The following is a 23,349-nucleotide window of genomic DNA, read 5'->3' on the forward strand; positions in this document are numbered from 1 at the left end:
AATCTTTAAAAATTTCTTTAAAAACAAAAATTTCGCAATGAAACTTGAATGTTTCTTACTAAAGTACAATGTGTTATATAAAGAGATCCCACGAATGAGATATACTGTGATGCGTGCGAATGCTGCATTTTGATTCACCATGAGCTGAACGCTAGAACTGGTTGTTCTATGAACCATGAGTCTGAAGTCTGATTCAGTTACTGTACAGTCAGTGTGGTGTTATCATATATAATCTTCTGGAGAACGAGCATTCCGGTACTATTTTTTTTAGCAATACACTTCTGGATGCTCTTACCAAGAAAGGCTTCATTCTACAATATTGTATCGTGTGAAGACTAGGCACCTGCGAGATAATCTGATTGAGGTGTATAAGGCTTTGAATTGATTGAGCAAGCTCATTGCTAATGAGATTCTTCTTCTTCTTGCTCAGACTACACACATGGGGGGACACAAATTCAAATAATCGCACTATTGTCTTCTCTTGGATCCCAGATCATAGTGGTATTCCTGGAAACGAGCGTGATGATGATGATGCTGCAAAGCATCCCTTCAACGTAGTCTTAACAAGTGATCTGGTCCCCCATCCTGATTATAAACACAAAATACAGAAAATATGTATGGAAGAATGGAACCTTCTGTGGAAAAATCAAACACATAATAAGCTGTTTCAACTGAAACCTGAACCACAATTGTGGATGTCTAACCTCTGTAAAATTAGAAAGGAAGAAGTACTTCTAGCCAGAACCTTAATTGGTCATACTCACTTCACTCATCTGTTTCTGCTCACAGGAAATGAACCTCCTCAGTGCGCACACTGTTTGCAACCGCTATCAGTGAAGCACATTCTGATTGAATGTACCTTGTGCAACACTGCCCGACAGTCTACTTTCAGCTCCATCTCAAATCCCTTGTCACTCAACAGCATCATAGGTAATGACGCAAAAATCTCTGAATTTTTTACCTACTTGAAAAAAATTAAAATGTATGATCAATTCTAATTGCTCCCAGAGCAGTTATCACATGTATACTTACTTACTTTGATAGGCACAATATAGCCTATGTAGCCCTTGCACCAGAAAATCCCACAACAACAACAATAACAAATTCAAATTGAGGAAGAACTGTTGCAGAATAGATGTGTAGAAGTTTGCCTTTAGCCAACAAGTGGTCGATTGTTGGAACAAAGTAACATCTGTTGTTGTGGAAGTTGATAGCTTAAATAAATTCAAGGAAGAACTAAACAAACTATCAAAGTGAATGAATGGGTGAAATGGGAGGTGTCACATTTTTTTTTTTTTTTTTTTTTTTGGCTGAAGCTGTATAAGCTTGCTTTCTTGCATCATTTGTACTGCTAATGCTAATGCATTCTATATAACGCATGCCAATATTTACAGTAATACATAACACTATTTATTCCAAGTTATATATATATATAACTTGGAAGTTAGAATATTAAGGATAATAGAAAATTATTAGAAAAAGTAAATCAATCCAATAATAATACCATCAGGGACCTAAGAAAAACCAAAAAAAAAAAAAAATTATTATCGCTTTTTACCGACAATCTAGATGACTTCAACTGCGGCCAACCACCCAGAATGAAGGCAAAAAATGACAAGAGGTTCTCTGTTTCTGTGATGATCAATATATGCTAAGTAATTTAAATCTAAACTGAAACTTGGAAGTTATATACTGTATTTTTTCAATTTCTCATTTGATTAAAGAATAAATATACCTGTGCAAAAATAGAATGATGAAAACTACAGTACCACAAATTTAAAACAACAAGGGTTCAAAATGATTGAAAATTACTAAACTTTATATAGAAATTATTTTGTTGCATATGCTAATCAGTTCGTTCATTGAAAAACATGATGACACCAGGTTAATCATATTGTGATGTATCTATAGGCAAAACTCCATTACTTCCAAGGATGGTTAGCAATATCTGTAATATCCATGTTGACCTAAGCATTGGCCTTCAAAGTGATTTAAAGATCATTTTCCACCAACTTTCAAATGTGTACTAAACTTGATTTACAGAATTTTTAGTTTTTTTTATTATTATTATTGCTGTTACAAAAACTTATTAAATAATAACAACACTAAGCTTTTTTGCTAATCTCTGGGTTATTCACAGCTTAAAACTCAAAACAAGAAGTTAGATTGGTGGAAGCATTAGCAGCAGTAACAAATCTTTTGAAGTCATTGCTAATGGCAATCAGGTTACTGCTTGCCATTTTGGCAGGTTTTTTTTTTAGCTTTGTGATCTTGCCTTTATTTATGTACGGTAATGAATTACATAATTATTTGTCTTAATATTCAGAATTTTTTCAACATTTCCTTTCTTAATGAAAGGAAATGGCAAAAAAAAAAAAATGAAATGTTCATATGGAGATTTGATCTGTGTGTTTATGTGTGTAATTGTTTTCCTCAATAAAGAACTGGTTAAATAGTTATAATAAAATGTAGAGAATGTGAAAGCTTACATTGTGTTTAATTTTTTCTAGGACCATTCATGTTAAGCGCTGAAGAAAGCATAGATAGTCATGGCAAACTAAATCTTTGGAAAACTAAATATGAAGAGTCTGAAAGGAAATCTTGCAACTCTTCAGATACTTTGGTTGGCCAAGACAATGAATATGATGTAAAAAATTCTGATGTCCAGAATGTACATGAAATTGCAGATAATGGTGTTTTATCTTTTAGATACAGAGATTTAGCTGTTATTACCTGGCAGTTTAATGATAAAAATAAGAAAAATGGTGGTTGTCTTCTAGGAGAAGGTGCCTTTGGATCTGTATTTTATGGAAGAATCAAGAATGGTGAGGAAGTAGCAGTTAAGCGCCTTAAAGGTGCTGTTGATAGACAGTTTATGACTGAAATTGAAGTTCTTACAAGGTGGGTGTGAAGAACTATCAGCATTATAAATTTGATAATGGTGAAAGTCTTTACTCTTGTTCTTTATTATGTTTAAGTATCTGCTGGCATTAATAATGATGTATATGTATTACTTCTGAGAGGTAGAAGGATTATGAGAGACAACTATAGGATTATGGTTGTCTCTCTCAGCTAACTATAGAAATCAAATTATTTTTTTTATCAGTTTATTACAAATTATTGTAGATGATGCAATTTACAACTTTCCAGGCTGGCGGTTCCTTGTCTCTGCATTTTGTTTTCCTTTGGTCTCTGATTTCCCTTCCATTTATCCTGGTGGCTGCTACAGTGGCACAGTAAATGGCTGTCCAGATGGCATCCATTGTTTTTTGTTATGGTTGAGGTAGGCCAGTATTATTCATTGATTGAGGTAGTCTGTGACTTGCCACAGCATTCTATTTGCTCTTTGCTTTGGTATGGTGTGGGTCTTTGTGGGGTCTATTCCCTTGAATGCTGCTAGTGCTTTCTTCCACTTTACTTTTATTCTGAATATTATGATCTCGTCTGTTTCCACTTCAGCAGCTCTAGGTTGCAGTTCATGTACTTGTTGTTCTTCCTCCATTTCTGGTTTCGCTGTGTCCATATTCTTTGTAGTTGGTCATTCACATCCTGCTTGATTTTTTACAAGAGTGCAGGAGCTACAGGTTCTTAATAGTGGTCTATCTCTGGTCTGCTATTTGCTGTTTGGTGACATGAATATTTGGGAATCATTTCACCCACTTGTTGGTGTGTTGTTTTGTCATGTATGTTATTATGTCTGACTGTCTCTAGCTTTGTTACTTTGTAGCATGCTTGCATGATGAATGTATTCATTTTGATGCTCCACTTGATGCAGTGGATTCTTCTTCTTCTTCCCTCCTGGGTGGCCATTACTGCAGTTGTAGGAAGCACTTACAGTTGTTTGGGCTGGATGGTCTTGCCCTTCAGTTGTGGAAGCTATATGGGAGACAGTGCCACTTGTTCCACTGGAGACTGTCTCTGACTTTTTGAACTGACACCTCTGCCTAAGGCCTGAATGCGAGTGACTTTATCCTGCACCACACACTCGATGCAGTATATTCAATATGTCTACTTCTCATCTTCATCCAGCTATGGAGGTCGATCTGTTTAGTTTTAACATCCAGTGGTGGGAGGTAGTTATGGAGGCGACATCAAATAGCGCCACTCTCTGCCTCAGCTTTCACTTTGACTTTGGTGGAGGCAGGTCCAATGAAGCTACTTTCGTGACTCCCCCCCCCCTCCGCAATTTTTTTTTTTTCCTGGTGTGGGATTCGAATCTGGGTCCATGATATTGGTGGCTCAGCATTGTAAATACTGGGCTAATCATGCCCTTTATTATTATTATTATTAGTAGTAGTAGTAGCAACACATAATGCAAGGTAGCAAGCTTATACAGCATCAACCAAAAATTAAACCCCCTCCCATTTCATCTACCCACCCCATCCAACAGTAGATCTTGTTCTTCCTTGAATTTATTCAGGCTCTACACTTCTACAACATCAGATGGAACTTTGTTCCAGCAATCAACCACCCATTGGTTAAGGGCAAACTTTCACACATCTATTGTGCAACCATCTTTCCTCAATTTGAATTAGTCTGAGCATGAATTACTCTCTGGCTGAAAGCAAATTTTTTCACACCTATTCCTTTTCAATTTAAATTTATGCCTTCTTGTGTAACTGAGAAAAGTAAGAATACAATCATGATTAAGTTTACTCAATTCATTTAAAGCTTTAAATGAATTGAGTAAATCAATTCAAGAGATCCACAACGTTCTTAAAGTGAGGCTTCCAAACCTCTATGAAGTACTCAAGGTGTGGCTAACAATTATCTTATACAATGGAGTAATCACTTAATTGTCCGCCGACCGGGCTAGCCGAGTGGGTAAAGTACCTGGCCAGCAACCCAAAGGTCGCGGGTTCGATTCCCGCCTCGGGCTTGGATCAAAGTACTGCAAAAACCTTGGGAAGTGCAATATGGCCACAGAAGCCGATGCGCCAACAACTACCAAATCAAAAAAAAAAAAAAAAAAAACTTAATTGTCCATGCTGGCAAAATTCCTGTATATCATCATTGACAAAACCAACCTGTCTGCACTGCTCAGAGAACTTCATATTGAACTGTACAATCACTCCTAGGTTTCTTTCATTCCCAGCCATCACACAGTCACAGTAAATAGCATCATGTCAACCAAGCCAATTAATAGCAGATAATATCATATAAAGTATGTGGCTATTCTTTGTCCATTTTTTCAGGTATGTGTAGTTTGCGAAAATTCTTTGCTGCTGTTCTTAATTTTTATTATTATTAAATCATGTAAATTTGCATCTCAGTTTTTTTATATTATCTAATTTACAGTTTACACACACACACACTGAGTTGTCTTTGCATTAGCATCACCCCCTTGTGTAGAAATGGATGATGCTGGTGAAGGCTAATATTTGGAAACAGCTGATAGAAGATTGTAGTTTGCACATGTGTTGATCAGTTTTTGAGTGTCTGTGAGTAAAAATGAGTCAGTGCTGAGACTTTTCCAAATTCAGAGATTGCTGAGAGTCATCGCAGAACAATTAAATACATGGGCTGTGTTAAGATAGCTAAGAATAAGAGCAGGTGCATGTACAGTTACATGTACACCAATGCCTAGGACTTTTGTAAATAAATTTGATGAATTATGTCTCGTTCCTGATTGCTCCATAAACACCGAGTTTTATCTCCTTCTGAATTACGTTATATTAATTTCATGTCTCCTATCAAGTTTAAGTTATATGTACTAAGTTATAACATTACATTTGTGAAATTTAAGTGGTTATATGTATTAAGTTAAAACATTACATTGGTAAAATCGAGGTATTTATATAATAGATAATAAATTAACTATCTATTGTCATGCACATGGTTCGAACTCTCACGCCAGCTTTCTAAGCCAAATCACCAATTATAAAAGCTCTACTAATATTGTTATGTTCGTCTGTTACGTCTACATGACAAGTTAAATTATTAAAACACGTAAATAGTGCTATAATTTATAGTTTATAATCCTCTGCTGACACTATTTACACTGCTACAAGTTATGTAGAAACTTCAGTATCTTCTATACCAATAAGAAAAACAATGGTGACAGATTCGTATGCTACCATCGATACAATGTCAGCAGAATCGACTGTGGTTTTATGTATATGCAATTACAAGGTCAAGTAACGAATAAATGCACCAAATTAATCAGAAAATCACAAAAAATACTATGCTAATAAATTTAAATCAAAAATTATACAAAAACAATTTCAAATCAATAAATAAAAAAAAGTCGACTTAATGGCTTTGAACATGACCGGCTACCACTAGCCTTGTCAGCAGACTCCAAAAAGACTTAAAGGTGACTACGGTGGCCTAAGATATTATTTAAGGTTTAGGCCTAAATAGATGTCAGATGAACTAATGAGACACATGGCAGAGAAGAAAAATACATGGTATACATATAATTATCAGGTGACACAGAAGCCTGTGGTAGATATGAGCTGGTCTGTAATCAAGTCACAAAGGAGGTTAGGCAGGCAAAGGCAGATTATGAGAAATCTTTGGCAAAGCATTCAAAGAAAAACAGAAGAGTTCTTTACTTATGTAAAGAACTCTTCTGTTTTTAATCCCCTTCCTTCTATTTAGAAGGAAGGGGATGAATCAGATTGGTGTACTTGATGATTCTGCTCAGATAGCTGACAAATTGAATGAGTATTTTTCATCTACATTCACATATGAGTTATTTAGGTTTAATAAGCCAGAGGCTTATTAAACCTAAATAACTCATATGTGAATGTAGATGAAATCATTTAGCTCACTGCCAGGGTTTAATAAGCCTCTGGCTTATTAAACCCTGGCAGTGAGCTAAATGATTTTGTAATAACTGAGGGCAAGGTGGAAGAGAATTTGTTGAAGTTAAACATAAGAAAGGCACCTGGGTGGATGGGATCTACCATTTATATTAAAGGAGGCAGTAAAGGAAGTAAGCAAACCCTTAGCCATAATTATGAGAGCTTCCTTGGACTCAGTGGAGGTCCCCATGGACTAGAGATGTGCAAATGTGACCCTGATTTACAAAGGTGGATCAAAGGGTGACACAAGTAATTACAGACCTGTTAGTTTAACTTCTGTTCAGGGGAAATTAATGGAGGCACTGGTTAAAGAAGCACGCAGAATCATCTAGACAAGAACTCAGGTATAGTTCAGACACAGCATGGGTTTGTTAAGGGGAAGTCTTGTCTGACAAATTTGATTGGATACTATGATTTGGTAACAAAGGAACTGGATGCAAAAAATAATTTTGATATCATATACTTGGATCTTAGGAAAGCTTTTGATACTATTGCACATGGAAGACTACTGTACAACTTGGAGCAGTATGGTATTAAAGGCAAATTGCTGCTATGGATAAAGGGATGGTTGAGTGGGAGAAGACAGAGTGGAAATCAGTGGACACTGCTCTTCTTGGACTAATGTTATTAGTGGAGTCCCTCAGGGTTCAGTATTGGATTCATTGTTGCTTTCTATATTTATTAATGATATTGATGAAAGTATATCAGGCTTAATGTCTAAGTTTGCAGATGATACGAAGGTTGACAGGGTTGTTAATGACACTAATGACAGTGCACTACTGCAACAGGATCTAGAAAAGTTGAGCTGATGGGCTGAGAGGTGGCAACTGAAGTTTAACATTGACAAATGTACTGCATTTGGGTAGCAGTGACCCCAGAGTAACGTATGAACTGTGTGGTACTACACCGACAGAGGTAGAGAGTGAAAAGGACCTGGGGGTAATTGTGCAGGCAGATATGAAGTTGTCTGAGCAGTGCAGATAGGCTGCCAGAGTAACTCATGGTGTCTTGTCAATGATATACAGGAATTTTTCTAGCAGGGATAAGGAGGTGATTATCCCCTTGTATAAGGCAATGGTCAGGCCAAACATTGAATACTGTATACAGGTCTGGAGTCCTCATTTTAAGAAGGATGTAGAGCTGTTGGAATGAGTACAGAGAAGGGCAACAAGATTAGTGAATGGAACAAAGGGTTGCTCTTATGAAGAAAGGCTTAAGTTTTGCAAATTACAGTGTCTGGAGACTAGGCACCAGCGAGGTGATCTGATTGAGGTGTACAAGGCCTTGAAAGAACCCCCATCAGCAAGCTCAATGCTGATGGGGTTCTTCGTGTAGCCCAGTTTAATCACCTGTGTGGACATAAATTCAAATTGAGGAAAGTCAGTTGTAGAACAGATGTTCCCAAATTTGCCTTTAGCCAGCAGGTGGTGAATTGCTGGAACAGACTTACATCTGTTGTTTTGGAAATTGATAGCTAAATAAATTTAAGGCTGAGCTAGACAGGCATTTGGAGTGAATTGATGTGTGAAATGGGAAGGGTTGTTTTTTTTTTTTTTTTTGGCTGATGCTGTATAAGCTTGCTTTCTTGCATCATATGTCTCTACTAATGCTAACTTCAAAAATGTAATTGATTGTGAGGACTAGACATGTAGGTGTCAGTATCTCGACAATTGGCCACATGGCTAAGTGCTGGTGTTCTGTGGTGTCATGTCTGCCTTGACTGGTTCAGCAGCAGCCAAACAATCAACCAAAGGTCACATGTTGGACATCCATGTGTGATTGACACCTGTGGTAAATATCCTGTATCAACACGCGGTGATGCATCACTGATGGGATGACACATTGGGGGTTAGCTAGGTTACTGTGCTGCATCACTGATGGGTTGCAGCACAGTGACCTTGCTAACTCCCAGTACAGTGTTATAGGAATAGCAGGACTAATATCTATGTGGATAATGCTGCAAATGTTGACATATTTAGGCTATGGTGGTCGATGTCTGTCATGTGTAACCATGGTCACTGAAATACAAAAGAAATTGTGCCTTGTGTGGGCATGTCAGCACTAACACTGGACCACTGATATTTGGAATTCTCTTGCCTGCTTTTATGAATCCTGTTTCCAACTCTATCATAGTATTGGGCATATTCTCATTTGGAGAAAGTAACATGAAGCCATGACATCTGAATGCATTGTTGGTGTTTGGCAGCCTGGAGGTGGTGGTGTTTATGGTTGGGGACTGTCTTTGTGATATATTCTGGGTCTTCTGATCACTGTTGAACAACGGCCTGATGGGTACACTCACATTTCTATTGTCACCATCCAAGAATCCAGAAAACTCTGGCAGTCTATCAACAAGATAGGGCCACGATGCCTGGCAGGTTGCTAACTGGTTTCAGGAATGTGACAATGAATTCTCTGCTCTTCCATGGCCATCCAACTCACCTGATCTCAACCCAGTTGAACATGTATGGACCAATGGAAAAGGACATTTCATTGCATACCTAACAATGTATGGGCATTACTGGACACATTGTGCACTGCCATAGGATACCACAACACCTTATGGAATCCATGGATACATATTAGTTGTATTACAGGCAAAAGGTGGCCCCCACCATTACTGTTAATCGACATTAATGGTTGAGTATCAGTATTCAAATAATACTCAACTGGATCACTGTTAATCAACAGCTTGATGGGAAAGCCTACCTTTTTATTGTTGCCAGTCAAATACACCCCTTCATTGATAACAGTGTATCCAGATAATTCTGGTGTCTATCAGCAATACAGCATGTCTTGCCATAAGGCCTGGCAATTTGCCAACTGGTTTCAGAAACATAACAATAAATTCTCTTTCCCTGTGGCCACCCAACTCATCAGATCCCAACCGAATTGAGCATATTTGGGACCTGCTGGAAAGGGATATTTCAATGCTACAAACATCTACCTGACAATGTGTAGACATTACTATACACATTGTGCTCTACCACAGGACACATTAACACCATGTGGAGTCCATGCCAAGGTTGTTCCAGTTGCATGTAACAACTTGACTCCAAGTAGGTAGATTTTCTTGAAATTTTATATTTGGTTCTTTGAGAAAGATCTGCTAAGCCATTACAAATTTCATTAAAATTGGACAAATGTAAATGCAGTTATTTCTGTACAATTTGTAGGAAAAAAGAAATTCATAGATTAAACATGGGCTTTAATGCAATATTTCGAGCTTTAGAGGTGCTGCATGCAAGGATTTGAATGTGGTGTAGCTTTTGAAGAGATATAGAGGAAAAGAGAAAATAAGACATAAAAATATATGGGCAAAGAGTAATAAGTGGGGCTCACATCTGGTGAGTAGGGGCTTGGCACACCCAGGGTCCTGAGCTGGATATCATCATTCTTCTCTTTCTTGGTGATTTCCTTCTACTCTCTCTCTCTCTCTCTCTCTCTCTCTCTCTCTCTCTCTCTCTCTCTCTCTCTCTCTCTCTCTCTCTCTCTCTCAGGGTAACTCAGAAATTTTTTTTTTTGGCTGGTGCAGCATAAGCCTGAGGCTTCCTTGCACCATATGGCTAATAATAATAATAAGTGTACAGTTGTAATTAAACTGAATGGCTAAGTTTAAAGAACATAAAACTATAGAGTTTTATTAAGTGTTGTCTAAAGTTATCTTAGTAATTAATTGATAAGAAGATAATTATATGTACTGTTCACTTTTATTAATTACAGAAAAAGAAAAAAAAATTGAATGGGCTTGAAATATAACATATTGCATACATTACTTAGCTTGTTACATATTAACACTACAGGTGGAAAGTTCCAGTGTAGGCACTGTAATGTCTGATTTTCACTGTATATATCTCTCTCTATACATTAAAAAGTTTTCCTCCTAGTGATATTTATTCAAGCCAATGGGAGAAGAAGGCGGGACAATTACGTCACTACAAATGCGAAGGTAAATAATTACATTGGTCATTTTGTTGGCCAATTAATTATTTACATGGCCAACAATGGCAGTTAGCTGTGATGATTGCTTTTTATATGTGCTCTCAAAGGTTAGTACTAAATAGTTTATACATATGGTTTTAAGGTGTTTATTTTAAATTCTTTTGTGCAATTTGAGTATAGTGTGATAAGCTTCATCTGGTTTGTCTATTTATAGTCATGGAAAGGTAATATTTATGCTAAATTTATGATAAATCTGTTTTAGCCTTTAGAACATTCTTTGTTCTAACTGTCAATTCCAGCTGCCTATGCTTAAGCATAGCAATGGTATTTGAAAGTTTGAAGAGCTGCTTTTTAAATTCTACAAGTTATGAATGCAGGGAACTTTAATTAGGTGGAGGGGTTTGTCACATTGATTTGTTGTATCTAATTTTGGGACAAAATATCACCTTATCGGAAAAGATATAGATTTTTAAAGACTTTGAGTTTTGATTAGTAAAGGCCCATACAGCCATATAATAGTGCCACCGCTGGAGAAAGACACGGTGACCTACTCCAGTATTTTTCACTAGAAAATTTTATGAACGAACTCTAGAATCTCCGAAACATTATGGGCATAAAGATCACTAAGCTACGGTTGACGTATTTCGGTCAGGTAATATGATCCAATTCATTGGAAAAATCAATAATGCTAGGAAGGGTCAGTGGAATGAGAAGAGATCAGCAAAGAACACCCTGCCTTGACACCATCAAGAGCGATACTGGCATGAGCATGGAGGACTTAAAGAAGCTGTTGAAGACTAGACAGCAAGGAGGCAGCTCGCTCATAAAGTCTCTGAAAGTCGGCTGCGACTGAACGGATGAAAACAACAAATAATAAAAAACTAAAATAAACAAAAAACTAAAATATTTACAAAATACTAAACCGTTTACAATCATACCTCTACTATATTGGGATGATGGTTTCCTTCATCAGCTGACATTAATATATAAAAAACATTACAATGGAACATCAAATGATGTCGGGCATGGTCATGTATTAGACAGTGAAGCATGTGCACAAGGTTGGTGAACATTAAATGGAAGGAACATAAATGGATTACTGGGCAGAATCAGTCAATTGCTGTTGACAATGTAGAGCATGTATGTGGGATGCATGCCAACATTCGTTGTATTGCAGGACAACTGCCTCCATAACGTTCACCAACCTTGTGCATGTGCTTCACTGTATAATACATGACCACGCCTGGCATCATTTGATGTTCCATTGTAACGTTTTTTGTATATTAATGTCAGCTGATGAAGGGACCCATCATCCTGATATAGTTTGTATATCTATTAGTTAAATATTTTAGTCTTGCTCTCTTAGATGCAACAATATCCCTCATGCATTATGGAACCCAAAGCAAAAGGCTTTATCCCTAAATGATCTATGTAAATGCAGGTAAATAATTACATAGTGATATTTATTCCACTTTGAGAATGCTGCATGGTGGGGGTAGCCAATGGGAGAAAAGGGGTGCAGGTCATGTGGTACAAGTGAGCAGGGCAATTACGTCACCTCAAATGCACAGGTAAATAATTACATAGGTAATTTCCTGATTTGATGTCGATCAGTGTGTTTGGACAGGTGTGTCTTTTATGTAGAAAACATTTGACTTACTCCATCATACCTCTATATTTTATGTAGAAAAGTGTCACGGAGGTTGGCGAGCGAAGCGAGCAGGGGGCAAAGCCCCCTAGATTAAATTATCATAGTTATCCTTTATTAAATTTAGTATTAGTATTAGTAATGGCTGCATGTTGCAAGAAAGCCATAGGCTTTCTTGCAACATGCAGGCCAGTGCTTATGCTGCACCGGCCAAAAAAAAAAAAAAAAAATGAATAAAACAATGATAAATAAAAAAATAATAATAAAATAAAATAAATAAATAGCAATAATTAGTAAAAGAAAAAGAAATTAAACCTATCATCCTATGCGCTTCCCTGACCCGAAGGTACTATCCAGATGACTTTTGAATTTCCCCAAACTTGTCAGCCTCTACCTACCACCCATGTAGGCAACTTATTCCAGTAATTTATAACTCATTGGCTAAAATAAAACTTCCTGCAGTCCAATCTAAACATTTCCCCCCCGTAACTTGAATTTATGTCCCCTAGTTCTAGCATCATTTATAACCTTGAAAATTCCATCCTCATTCATTTTACTGATGCCTCTCACAGCCTTAAACACCTCAATCAAATCTCCTCTAAGGTGTCTAGTTTCCAAACTCTGCAATCCACATATTCGAAACCTTTCTTCACAAGGACGCCCTTATGAAGAAAGATTTTTTTTATTACGATTATTTTTCGATTTATTTTCAATTTATTTATTTTCGATGAATGCACATTGTCTTAATTCACAATGATAATTATAACCCAAATTATTATTTGAATGCTATATTAGATAAGCTAAGTAGTATGTCACTTTACATTGAGGTGCCATAGTAATAATAATATCATGGAGATAGTTAATTAACATGAATTTTTTCTCCCCTTTCATCACACATAGATATAATCACCCAAACTTGCTTCCTCTTCTGGGATATTCATCTGATGGCCCTTATGCTTGTCTTGTATATTCATATATGGCCAATGGCTCTTTGCAGGAGAAACTTGCTGTAAGTATTACCTTAACACTAATTATTATTCAGTGCTAAGAGACTTTCTGTACATAAAAAAAAAAGATTAGAAATGTTAGACATGCTGATTCATGCTAATGTCTCAGTATGAATGCAGTTGATTCATTTTTAAAGTAATTTTTCAATAGTAAATTGCATATATAGTTATTACTTGTTATATATTAAGCTTATTCAGAAATCTGCATTTAACCTTTCTAAGAACTGCTAGATATTTCCATACAGTAGTTGCTTATGTAATTGTCATATCTCATAATATGGTAAAATGAAGAGGGGAAAAAAGAAGAAGCCTCTTTATAAAATTATCAGTAACCATGACAGTTTTGCAGCAGAGAAGAGGGCTATATAATTTGGTTTCCAAAGTTGATTTGATCTGTGTAAAAGTTGTTATTCTTGCCATGATCAGAAGTTTGTTGCATGTTTGGTAAGCATTTAAAACTGAATTCACTATGCAGAAACTGTATACTAAGGTTAAAACTGAATTCACTATGCAGAAACTGTATACTAAGGTTAATCGTAAACTGACTGAGAAAGAGCATATTATTAGTTTTATGAATAAATGAACTTAATGTTATGAACTTGAATAAATTCAATTTCAATTGTAATAAATTGAATGTTGGTACTTTACGTTGACCTTTATGCATAAAAATTCCTTCACTGCAAAGAGAAACTATGCTAGAGAACCTGCGCACCATGCAATTAGCAAAATGTAAATTACAGAGGATTGTTATTATTGAGTTTGAATGCAGTTAAGGGCACTGGAGTGGAGAGCATATACCCAGTTATTTTGAAGGAAATGGTTTGTGAGTCCATATCATTAATTTAATTAAGGTTAATTAAGAGGTCTCAGGGGTAATTCTGTTGAGTTGGAGAAGTGGAAGTGTATCATCAATCCATAGAGGCTGTTCCAAGAAGTAGGTAACTACTACTTTCTACCACTGAAGTCAGAATAGTCAGTCTGACTTAAGTGACAGGAAAAATCATGGAGTAAATGAGCAAGAATGCAATACAGGGTGATATGGGTAGAAATGGCATTCTCAAGGGAACATAATATTGTTTTGCAAATGGAAAATCTTATTCAACCTGGAAAACTGTTCTGAGAGTATTGCTCATGAGTTCAATGTATTTCGGTGCAGCAGTTGAAATTAAATCAAAATTCATGTGCTTTACTTGCATTTGATTTCAATCATGAAGAGACTTTCTGATTTCACTGAAGACTGAGAGGTGATTATTTGACCTTGTGACTTGGGCTTAATAGTAATGTATGGTTTTATTGGACTTATACTGCTTGCTAATATCTTTTAAATTACATGTCATCACTATACATATAAAAATCTGAGACACCATGAGGACAGCTGTTTTGAAGCTGCTGGCTTTTCATCAGCTAATAAGTGGCCTCTATTAGCAAATTTTGGACAAATTATGTATTTTTTCTAAGAAATCAACCAAGCAGTGTATGGAAGTAAAATTTACATTTATAAACACGACTGTTATGTGTACCTTTGCACCCCTGGAATTGAGCAGCATTTTTACCCTATATAGAACAGTGCTATAGGATTGAGAGAAATTTCAATCAGTAGTTGAAATCAAATCATAATTTTGTGTGCTTTATCTGCATTTAATTTTTATCACAGTGAGACTTTCTCCTTATGCTAAAGACTGAGGGTTTAGGCTTGGTTTAATGTTCAGACCTGTGAAAAGTACTGGTACCGAGTGCATTCAGTTACTATTAACTCTTTGACTATCCTATAGGTGTTCAGGATCATGGTTTTCTGGAGTTCAATATAAGTGTTTTCTGGGAGGCCTATTGCTAGGTTATTATGGAGGCTCTTTGGAACAATGCTAGTAATTGACATAGTGATTGGGATGGTTATTACTTGTTCCATATGCCACATTTCTTTGACTTCCTGTCTTAAGTCTGTGTACTTCTTGACCTTTTCTTCATATGCTTTCTGGAGGTTACTGGTGTTGGGCACTGCTATAATGGATTTGGTAGCTAGCCATTTCCTTCTTATCAATGAAGGTTATGTCTGATCTGTTGTGCAGGGTCATCTGTTCTGTTGTTATAGAACAGGCCCAGAATAGTTTGTGAGTTGGGGATCCATAGTACGACCTGAGGTTCGTACTTGTAATACTATGAGTGTACTCTGTCATGGTGATTGCCCTGCATCCCACGGTGATGTGCTTGATTGTTTTTGGGACCGGGTGGATTGTCAACATGTGTTGTCTGTCACTCTGGGATCCTTGGTGATGTATTTTCTGGTGTTGATTGTCTGGTATTGGATGGTAAGCATGAATCTTTCAATCTTGGGGGAGAGCCTCCCACTCATGAGTCATGCATTGGAAGCCTATGTAGTCTTGATGGAGGTCATTGTAGTGTCTGCCATGAAGTTCTCTTTTCACATATCTTTCTGTCTTTGTTTTTTCTGTCTATATGAGTGGGGTCTCCTTGTTGAGGTTGAGTGGTATGTGCCATTTGTCTGTCTTCCCTGTGGATTGGTAGATTGACACTGTGTTTTCCTGGCAATAATCCATCAGGTTCTTAATTGCATTCTTTTGTTGTTCAGTAAGGTCTGTCAAACCCCTTCCTCCTCCTTTTTCGACTACTGTCAGTCTCTCAATAGCTGACTTTGGGTAGTGTTGGCAGCTCTTGGTCATCATTATCCAGGTTGATCTCATAATCTTCTCCAGCTCAGTGTTGGCCCAATCTATGGAAGGAATATGCTTATAGTTGGACTGCATAGGTGTTTATGTCTGTCACTTTGTTCCTGCCATTCAGCTTTGATTTTAGGAGGCTCCTCAGTCTCTGATAGTATTTCTCAGTCAAGCTGGCCTAGATCTTGTTGTGTTCCAACTGTTGAGCCTACATCATCCCCACATATTTGTAAGCCTCTCCCTTTTTTATGGTATCAATCTCTTCACCAATCTTCAGTTGGTAGCTTTGGTCGACTGGATTTCCCTGATGCAGTCTACAGGTCTTGCATTTGTTAGGCCAAATTACATTCTCATGTCAGTGGTGAACTCTTCAGTGATCTGAAGTAGCTGTTGGTTCTCGGTTGCCGCATATAGTTTGGTGTCATCCAGGTAATTCAGGAGAGAGGGTGTACAGGTTTTTTCTCCCTTCTTTAAGGGTATACCAGTACTTGCCTTTGTTGAGCATAGTGAACAGTGGGTTGAGTGCTAGACAGAACCATAGTGGACTCTGCATCTTCCTGGAAGGTTCCTCTTCTGATGGGGATTGGACTAGTCATGATGTTCTCAACCTTGATGGTGGTTCTCTACTTTGCCACGGTTGCTTCTAGGAAGTATGTCAGTGTCAGCTGGACTTTGTAGATCATCAGTGTCTTTATCAGTAAGTTCATTACATCCTTTGCTTATCTGCTTACATCCCTTCTGCTCCTCAGCCATGATGTTCTGGCCCTCAAATCATCTCATCAAATATTTTTATGAAAGTTTTCATCAAAGGCCCAAGTGTTAGTTTCTTTTGGACACTTCCCCTGTATCAGTGAAGTCTCTTGCTGAATGTAAGGAGGTTCTGCATTAGTGTATCCAAGTATTCTTCGATCTTCTAGTTATAGGTGTTTTGTTTGTCCTTTGTCTCTCAAAGGACAAAGTCTTCACTTTGTCCTTTGCCTTCAGATAGCTGATTCCTTGAGCCAGAGATCCTGGGATTGTATCAGGGAACCTTATTATTTGGGACTGCTCTGCTGTGTGTGTGTGTGTGTGTGTGTGTGTGTGTGTGTGTGTGTGTGTGTAATTGAACTTCTTCTACCAGTAGTTGTGGTTGCTATCTGTCCCCAGGGTTTACCCATTGTGGGACATCGATGGACCATTCTGCTTCCTCCTTGTCCTTGGGTTTCTTCCATCTAGGTCTGTCTGGAGACTTTTGATGAAGGTTTTCATCAAATATCCAGTTGTTTGTTTCTTCTGGATACTTCCCTTGTATCAGCGAAGTCTCTTGCTGAATGCAAGGTGGTTTGCATGAGCATATCCAGGTATTCTTTGATCGTCTAGTTATAAGTGTTTTGTTTGCTGTGGATGTTGTCTTTCTTGAGAATGGTCTTCACTTTTCTGATCAGCTTCTTACTTCTGTTACCCTTTTGGTACTGGGTCAGTTGGCCTATCATAACTTAGTTCTTCTATCTTCTGCTGTTGCCTTCTTTCCCAGGCTGCTAGTTCCTTGTCTTTGTGTTCTGTTGGTTTCTGGTTTCTCTTCCATTCAATCTGGCAGTTGCTACAGTGGCACAATAAATGGATGTGCAGATGGCATCCAGTGTTACTTTGTTGTTGTTGAGGTAGTTTGGTATTATTCATTGACTGAGGGGGGTCTCTGGCTTGTCACAGGTCTTCCTGGCACATCATAACCTTTGACATTTTTGCACCATAAAAACCAAAAATCATCATCAGCTTGCCATAGGATTCTGTTGGGTCTCTGCTTTAGTATGGTTTCGGTCTTTGTGGGGTTCATTCCCTTGAATTCTGTTAGGGCCTTGTTCCACTCTTTTTCTATTCTGAATATCACAATCTCATCTGTTTCCACTTCAGCTGCTCTCAATTGTACTTCTTGTACTTGCTGTTTCTCTTCTAGTTCTGGTTTGGTTGTATCTGTATTCTTTGTAGTTCATCACTCACATCCTGTTGATTTTTTCAAAGCTTGCAGCTATCAGGTTCTTTACGTCAATGGTTCCTCTCTGGTCCGTTATTTGCTGTTCAGTTATCTGAACAGACAGGAACTGCTCCAATCACTTGGTGTGTAGTTTCATCCTGTACATTGTCATATCAATCACGAACTTGGTTACTACATAGTATGCTTGCATGATGAATGTATTAATTTTGCTGCTCCACTTCATGTGTTTGGCTTTTTTCCCTTTTTGGGTGGTACTAGCGTAGTTGCACAGGAAACATTTCCAGTTGGTTGGGCTATGGTCTTGCTCTTCCTTTGTGGTAGCCATATGGGGAGCAGTAGCACTTGCTCCACTGTCTTCCTCTGGAGACTGTTTCCGACTTTTCAAACGGATGAACATGAACATGAGTGACTTTATCATGCGCCACACTCAATACATTATGTTCAGTGTTTCTACTTGTCACCTTCATTCAGCTATGCAGGTGAACCTGTTTATTGGCTTTTTACATCCAGTGTTGGGTGGTACTTATCATGAGAGACACAATAAGATGGTGTCACTTTCTGCCTGAGCCATCGCTTCAACTTTTGTGGAGGGGTCTGATGAAGTGACTTCACAATTTTTTTTTTTTTTTTTTTTTCCTTTTCACAGTGAGATTCAAACTTGGTATATTGCATTGGTGGTCCAACATTGTTATCACTGTGCTAATTGCACTCCTTTATTATTATTATTATTATTATTAGTAGTAGTAGCAGCAGTAGTGGCAAATGATGAAAGGATCAGTGTCAGCCAAAAAAAAAAAAAAAAAAAAAAACCACTACCACCTCATCTGTACATACCCTCTAATAACAAGTTTAATTCTTACTTGAATTTATTCACGCTATTCACTTCCACAGTACAAGATTGTAGTTTGCTCCAACATTCAATTGCTCTCTGCTGAAAGAAAATTTTTGCACATCTGTTCTACAGCCATTTTTTTCAATTTAAGTTGATGTCCCCCCCCCCACCGTGTGTGTGTGTGTGTGTGAAAAAGAATAAGAATACCATCAGCATTAAGTGTATTCAATCCACTTAAATGACTTAAACACCTCAATCAGGTCTCCCAACTGCCTAGTTTCCAAGCGCTGCAATTTGCAGAACCAAAATCCTTTGTGGTTCAAGAGAGAGAGAGACACCTTTCTTAAAATGAAGCTTCCAGACCTGTATTCAGTATTTAAGATGTGGCCTAACTATTGCCTTATATAATGGGATAATCACTTCCTTGTTCCTGCTGTCAAAGTTGCTGTATGTCATTAACAGAACCCTGTGAGTTGGTCTAGCAGGCTCTTTGCACTGTTCAGAAAACTTAATTTCAGACTGTTATCCTAGGTCTCTTATGTTCTCCACCACTTAGATTGTAGCACCACTAAATTGGTATGTTATTTTAGGATAACTAATGCTCATATGCAGAACATTGTATTTAACAGTTTTGCCAGTTCTCAGTCCATCTGCCTAATTTTTCTAGATCTTGCTGCAATGTATGCCTTGATTGCTGCTGTCATTAATCATTCTGCCAACCATCTATAAACTTAGACAATAAGCTTGATATACCTTCATCAACCCTTGGGGGCTCACATCTGGTGAGTATGGGCTTGGCACACCCAGGGTCCTGAGCTGGATATCATCATTCTTCTCTTTCTTGGCGATTCCCTTCTACTTTTGACTCTCTCTCTCTCTCTCAGGGTAACTTGGGAACTTTTTTTTTTCTTGGTGCAGCATAAGCCTCAGGCTTCCTTGCACCATATGGCTATTAATAATAATAATATTGTTAACAGTAAGGGTTCCCAGCACTGAATGCTCGAGAATTCCACTAATAAAATTCGCCTAAACCAGCAGTGTCCATTTATAACCACCCTCTGTCTTCTACCACTCAGCCAACCCCTTTATCCATAGCAGTAACTTGTTGCTAATGCCACATTGCTCAAATTTGTAAGGCAGTCTTTTTTGTGGAACAGTATAAAAAGCTTTACTGAAATCTGAATGAATGATATCAAAATTATTGTTTGCATCCGGTTCCTTTGTTATTGTATCTGAGTAGCTATGCTGCAGTACAAAATAATAGTAGTAGTAGTAATGGCAAATGATGCAAAAAGCAAGCTTAAATAGCATCAGCCAAAAAAAAATGCACTTCACCCACCCATTATCCTCCAAGAATTTGTATAGTACTCCCTTGAATTTATTCAACCCATCCACTTCCTCAGCAGCAGATGGAAGCCTAGTCCAACAATCAACTACCTGCTGACTGAAGGCAAACTTCTGCATATCTATCCTGCAACCATCCTTCCTCAACTTAAATTTATGCCCACTCGTGTGTAGTCTCAGAAAATGCACGAATACCTTTAACATTCAGCTTACTCAATCCAGTCAAGACTTTAAACACCTCAGTCAGATCACCCCCACGTGTGTCTGGACTCAAGATGCTGCAATTTGCAGAACTGAAGCCTTTCTAGGTAAGAGCACTCTTTTGTCCTCTTTGCCCTTCTCTGCACCCATTCTAGCAGATCTACATCCTTCTTAAAGTGAAGCTTCCAGTCCTGTATACAGTATTTAAGATGCAGCTTAACCATAGCCTTATACAAAAAGATAATAATCTCCTTATGCTTGCTAGCAAAGTTTCTGTATATCATTGACAAAACCCCATGAGCTGTCCTTGCATCTTGTCTACACTGCTCAGAGAATTTCATGTCTGACTGCACAATTACCCCCAGGTCTTTTTCATTCTTCACTACCCAGAGTAATTATCAACTGTGTAATACTACATAGTTGAAATGTTACTCTGGAGTTACTACTACCCATGTGCAATACCTTGCATTTGTCAATATTAACTTCAACTGCCATTTCTCAGTCCATTGATCCAGTTTTCCCAGATCTTGTTGTAGTAGCTCGCCCTGATAACTGTCTTTAACCACCCTTTATGATAAATATTGAAAACAATTACCCAGAACTGAACCCTAGGGAACTCCACTAATAACATTAGTCCAAAAGAGCAGTGCCCACTGATAACCACTCTTTGTCCTTTTCTACTTGCTTTAACAGCAAGTACTGCTATGAATAAAGGGATAGCAGTACTTGCTGTTAAAGCCACATTGCTCCAGTTTGTTCAGCAGTCTTTTATGTGCAACAGTATCAAAAGCCTTCATGAAATCTAATTACAGTGGATCCCCGCTTTACAATATGAGTCCGTTCCAGAGACATCATTGTATTATGAAAACATTGTAATGTGAACCTAATAACATGTTTTTTGGTAATTTGTTCCAAGACCTCGGAAGTTGAAATTTTTGATATATAACTAAGCTATTTATCTCTTTAAAAGGTTTTTTATAATGGAAATTGTACATATTGAAATAAATATTAAAAAATTGATTAAAAATAATATACTGATTAAAGTACAACACAAAAAAATCACTTCAACTAAAGGATTCAAAAACAAAACACCCAGTCAACACGTTTACAAAATAAGCTATTGGCTGAGAGGAAGGACAATCGTAAGCCCGTTGTAAAGTGAAATTAGTTAGTAGGTACCAGTTAACATGATCACTGGTTAGTAGAATCAGCCACTTTATAGAATTAATTTTGAATGCCTTTGTGATACATTTTTTTAAAGCACATTTCTGGAGGTCACTGCCATAAAAGAATAAAAGCAATTTGCAGTTTCTGGTTTATTGGGCTTTTCTTTTAGTGCAATCTATTGTAAATTGATAGTAAACATGATCTTATTGCATTTGCGATAATACCAATAACTGGAATTCTACAGGTTTTTATATTATTATGATGAAATGAATTCCTTCGATGAAATCTTCAATCATATAAAAAACAAATGAATTTTCAGAATCTTCTCATCATTCTTATTTTATAAGTATATCGTAAACTTGGTTACTCTGTATCTCGCTTGCGCATATTGTGTTAGTTGCAATTTGTGTGCGCTGTGTCCTTTGTTATTGATTGCTTATCTTTTTTACTGTTTTAAATTTTATAACCCAAAAAAAAAACATGTCAGTGAACAGAAATATCAATTAGTTAGATGAACATATTACAGTACATATTAATTAAGCTATTAGCATTACATTAGCAAAGGCACATGATGCAAGAAAGCAAGCTTATATAGCATCAGCCAAAAAAAAACATGCACCCTTCTCATTTCACCCATCCACTCACTTCAAATGTTTGTCTAGTTCCCTTGAACCTATTTAAGCTATCAACTTCTACAACGACAGATGGAAGTTTGTTCCAGCAATCAACCACCTGCTGACTAAAGGCAAACTTCCACACATCTATCCTACAACTGCCTTTCCTCAATTTGAATTTATGCTCTTTCAGGCGATTATTCTGAGCAAGTGGAAGAATCCCATCAGCATTGAGCATGCTCAAACTATTCAAGACTTTATACACCTCAATCATGTACTAGTGCAAATTTATTTTTATTTTGCTAACTCCTGGAAAATATTCTTCCGATTTTCATGTATCATTTAATTTTGTTAATTGGTAAGATAAGGTAATAAAGTGTAAATCTGTGTTTTATATCTTTACCTTTACTTTAGAATTAAAATTCAGTTCGCAAACGTGACCACAATGACCGGCGCTTACTACATATCGTACAGTGAACAGTATTTTATTATGGAAAGTCTATCGTAAAGTGATTTGATCATACAGTGAACCAATCGTAAAGTGGAGATCCACTGTATATGATGTCAAAATTATATTTTGCATCTAGTTCCTCGAATCATAATAACCTATCAAATTGCCCCTTGACAAACCATGTTGTGATTGCAATACTTTCAGTTATCACAAGGTCATTTAGTTACTCATTAGAGTTTGATACACTTTTGGCATCCTCTACCCTAAAGAATTTCTCATGTATGAATGTAGATGCAAAATACCTATTCAGTTTGTCCAAAACTTGAGCAGAGTCATCAACACTTAACCCATGAACATCAACAGCCCAATATGATTGAAACCCTTCTTTCTACTGTTAATACAAGCATAGAAATGTTTGCTGATTTTCTTTGCCAGAGACCTCTCATAACCTGCCTTAGCTTGCCTAACCTCCTTTGTGATTTGATTACTGGCTGATAAATATCTACCATAGGCTTCGGTATCATGTGACAATTTATATGCATCCCATGCAGTTTTCTTCTCTGCCACGTGTCACAGTAGTTCATCTGATATATCCATCTAAGCTTTAAACAGTATTTCTTTGTTGGGATGAAAAACTTAGTAGCTTCTTTGATTACTTCCCTGAATATTTCCCATTTAGAATTTGCT

The 23,349-nt window shown here is 37.2% G+C and overlaps 1 protein-coding gene across 3 annotated transcripts in view; it reads left to right on the forward strand.

Annotated features, from left to right (window-relative positions):
* The window catches only part of LOC150080763 (interleukin-1 receptor-associated kinase 4-like), a 191,357-nt gene that overhangs the window by 110,841 nt on the left and 57,167 nt on the right, over window positions 1-23,349 (forward strand). For all 3 annotated transcript variants that reach the window (XM_090381096.1, XM_090381098.1, XM_090381097.1), the window contains exons 4-5: window positions 2,511-2,901; window positions 13,300-13,408. In XM_090381096.1, coding sequence (XP_090237222.1) covers window positions 2,511-2,901; window positions 13,300-13,408 — 500 coding nt within the window. The remainder of the gene's footprint in view (window positions 1-2,510; window positions 2,902-13,299; window positions 13,409-23,349) is intronic.

This window comes from Mastigoproctus giganteus, chromosome 9 (assembly GCF_048544385.1).
Source record: "Mastigoproctus giganteus isolate SK-2022 chromosome 9, ASM4854438v1, whole genome shotgun sequence".
NCBI classification, from domain to species: Eukaryota; Metazoa; Arthropoda; class Arachnida; order Uropygi; family Thelyphonidae; genus Mastigoproctus; species Mastigoproctus giganteus.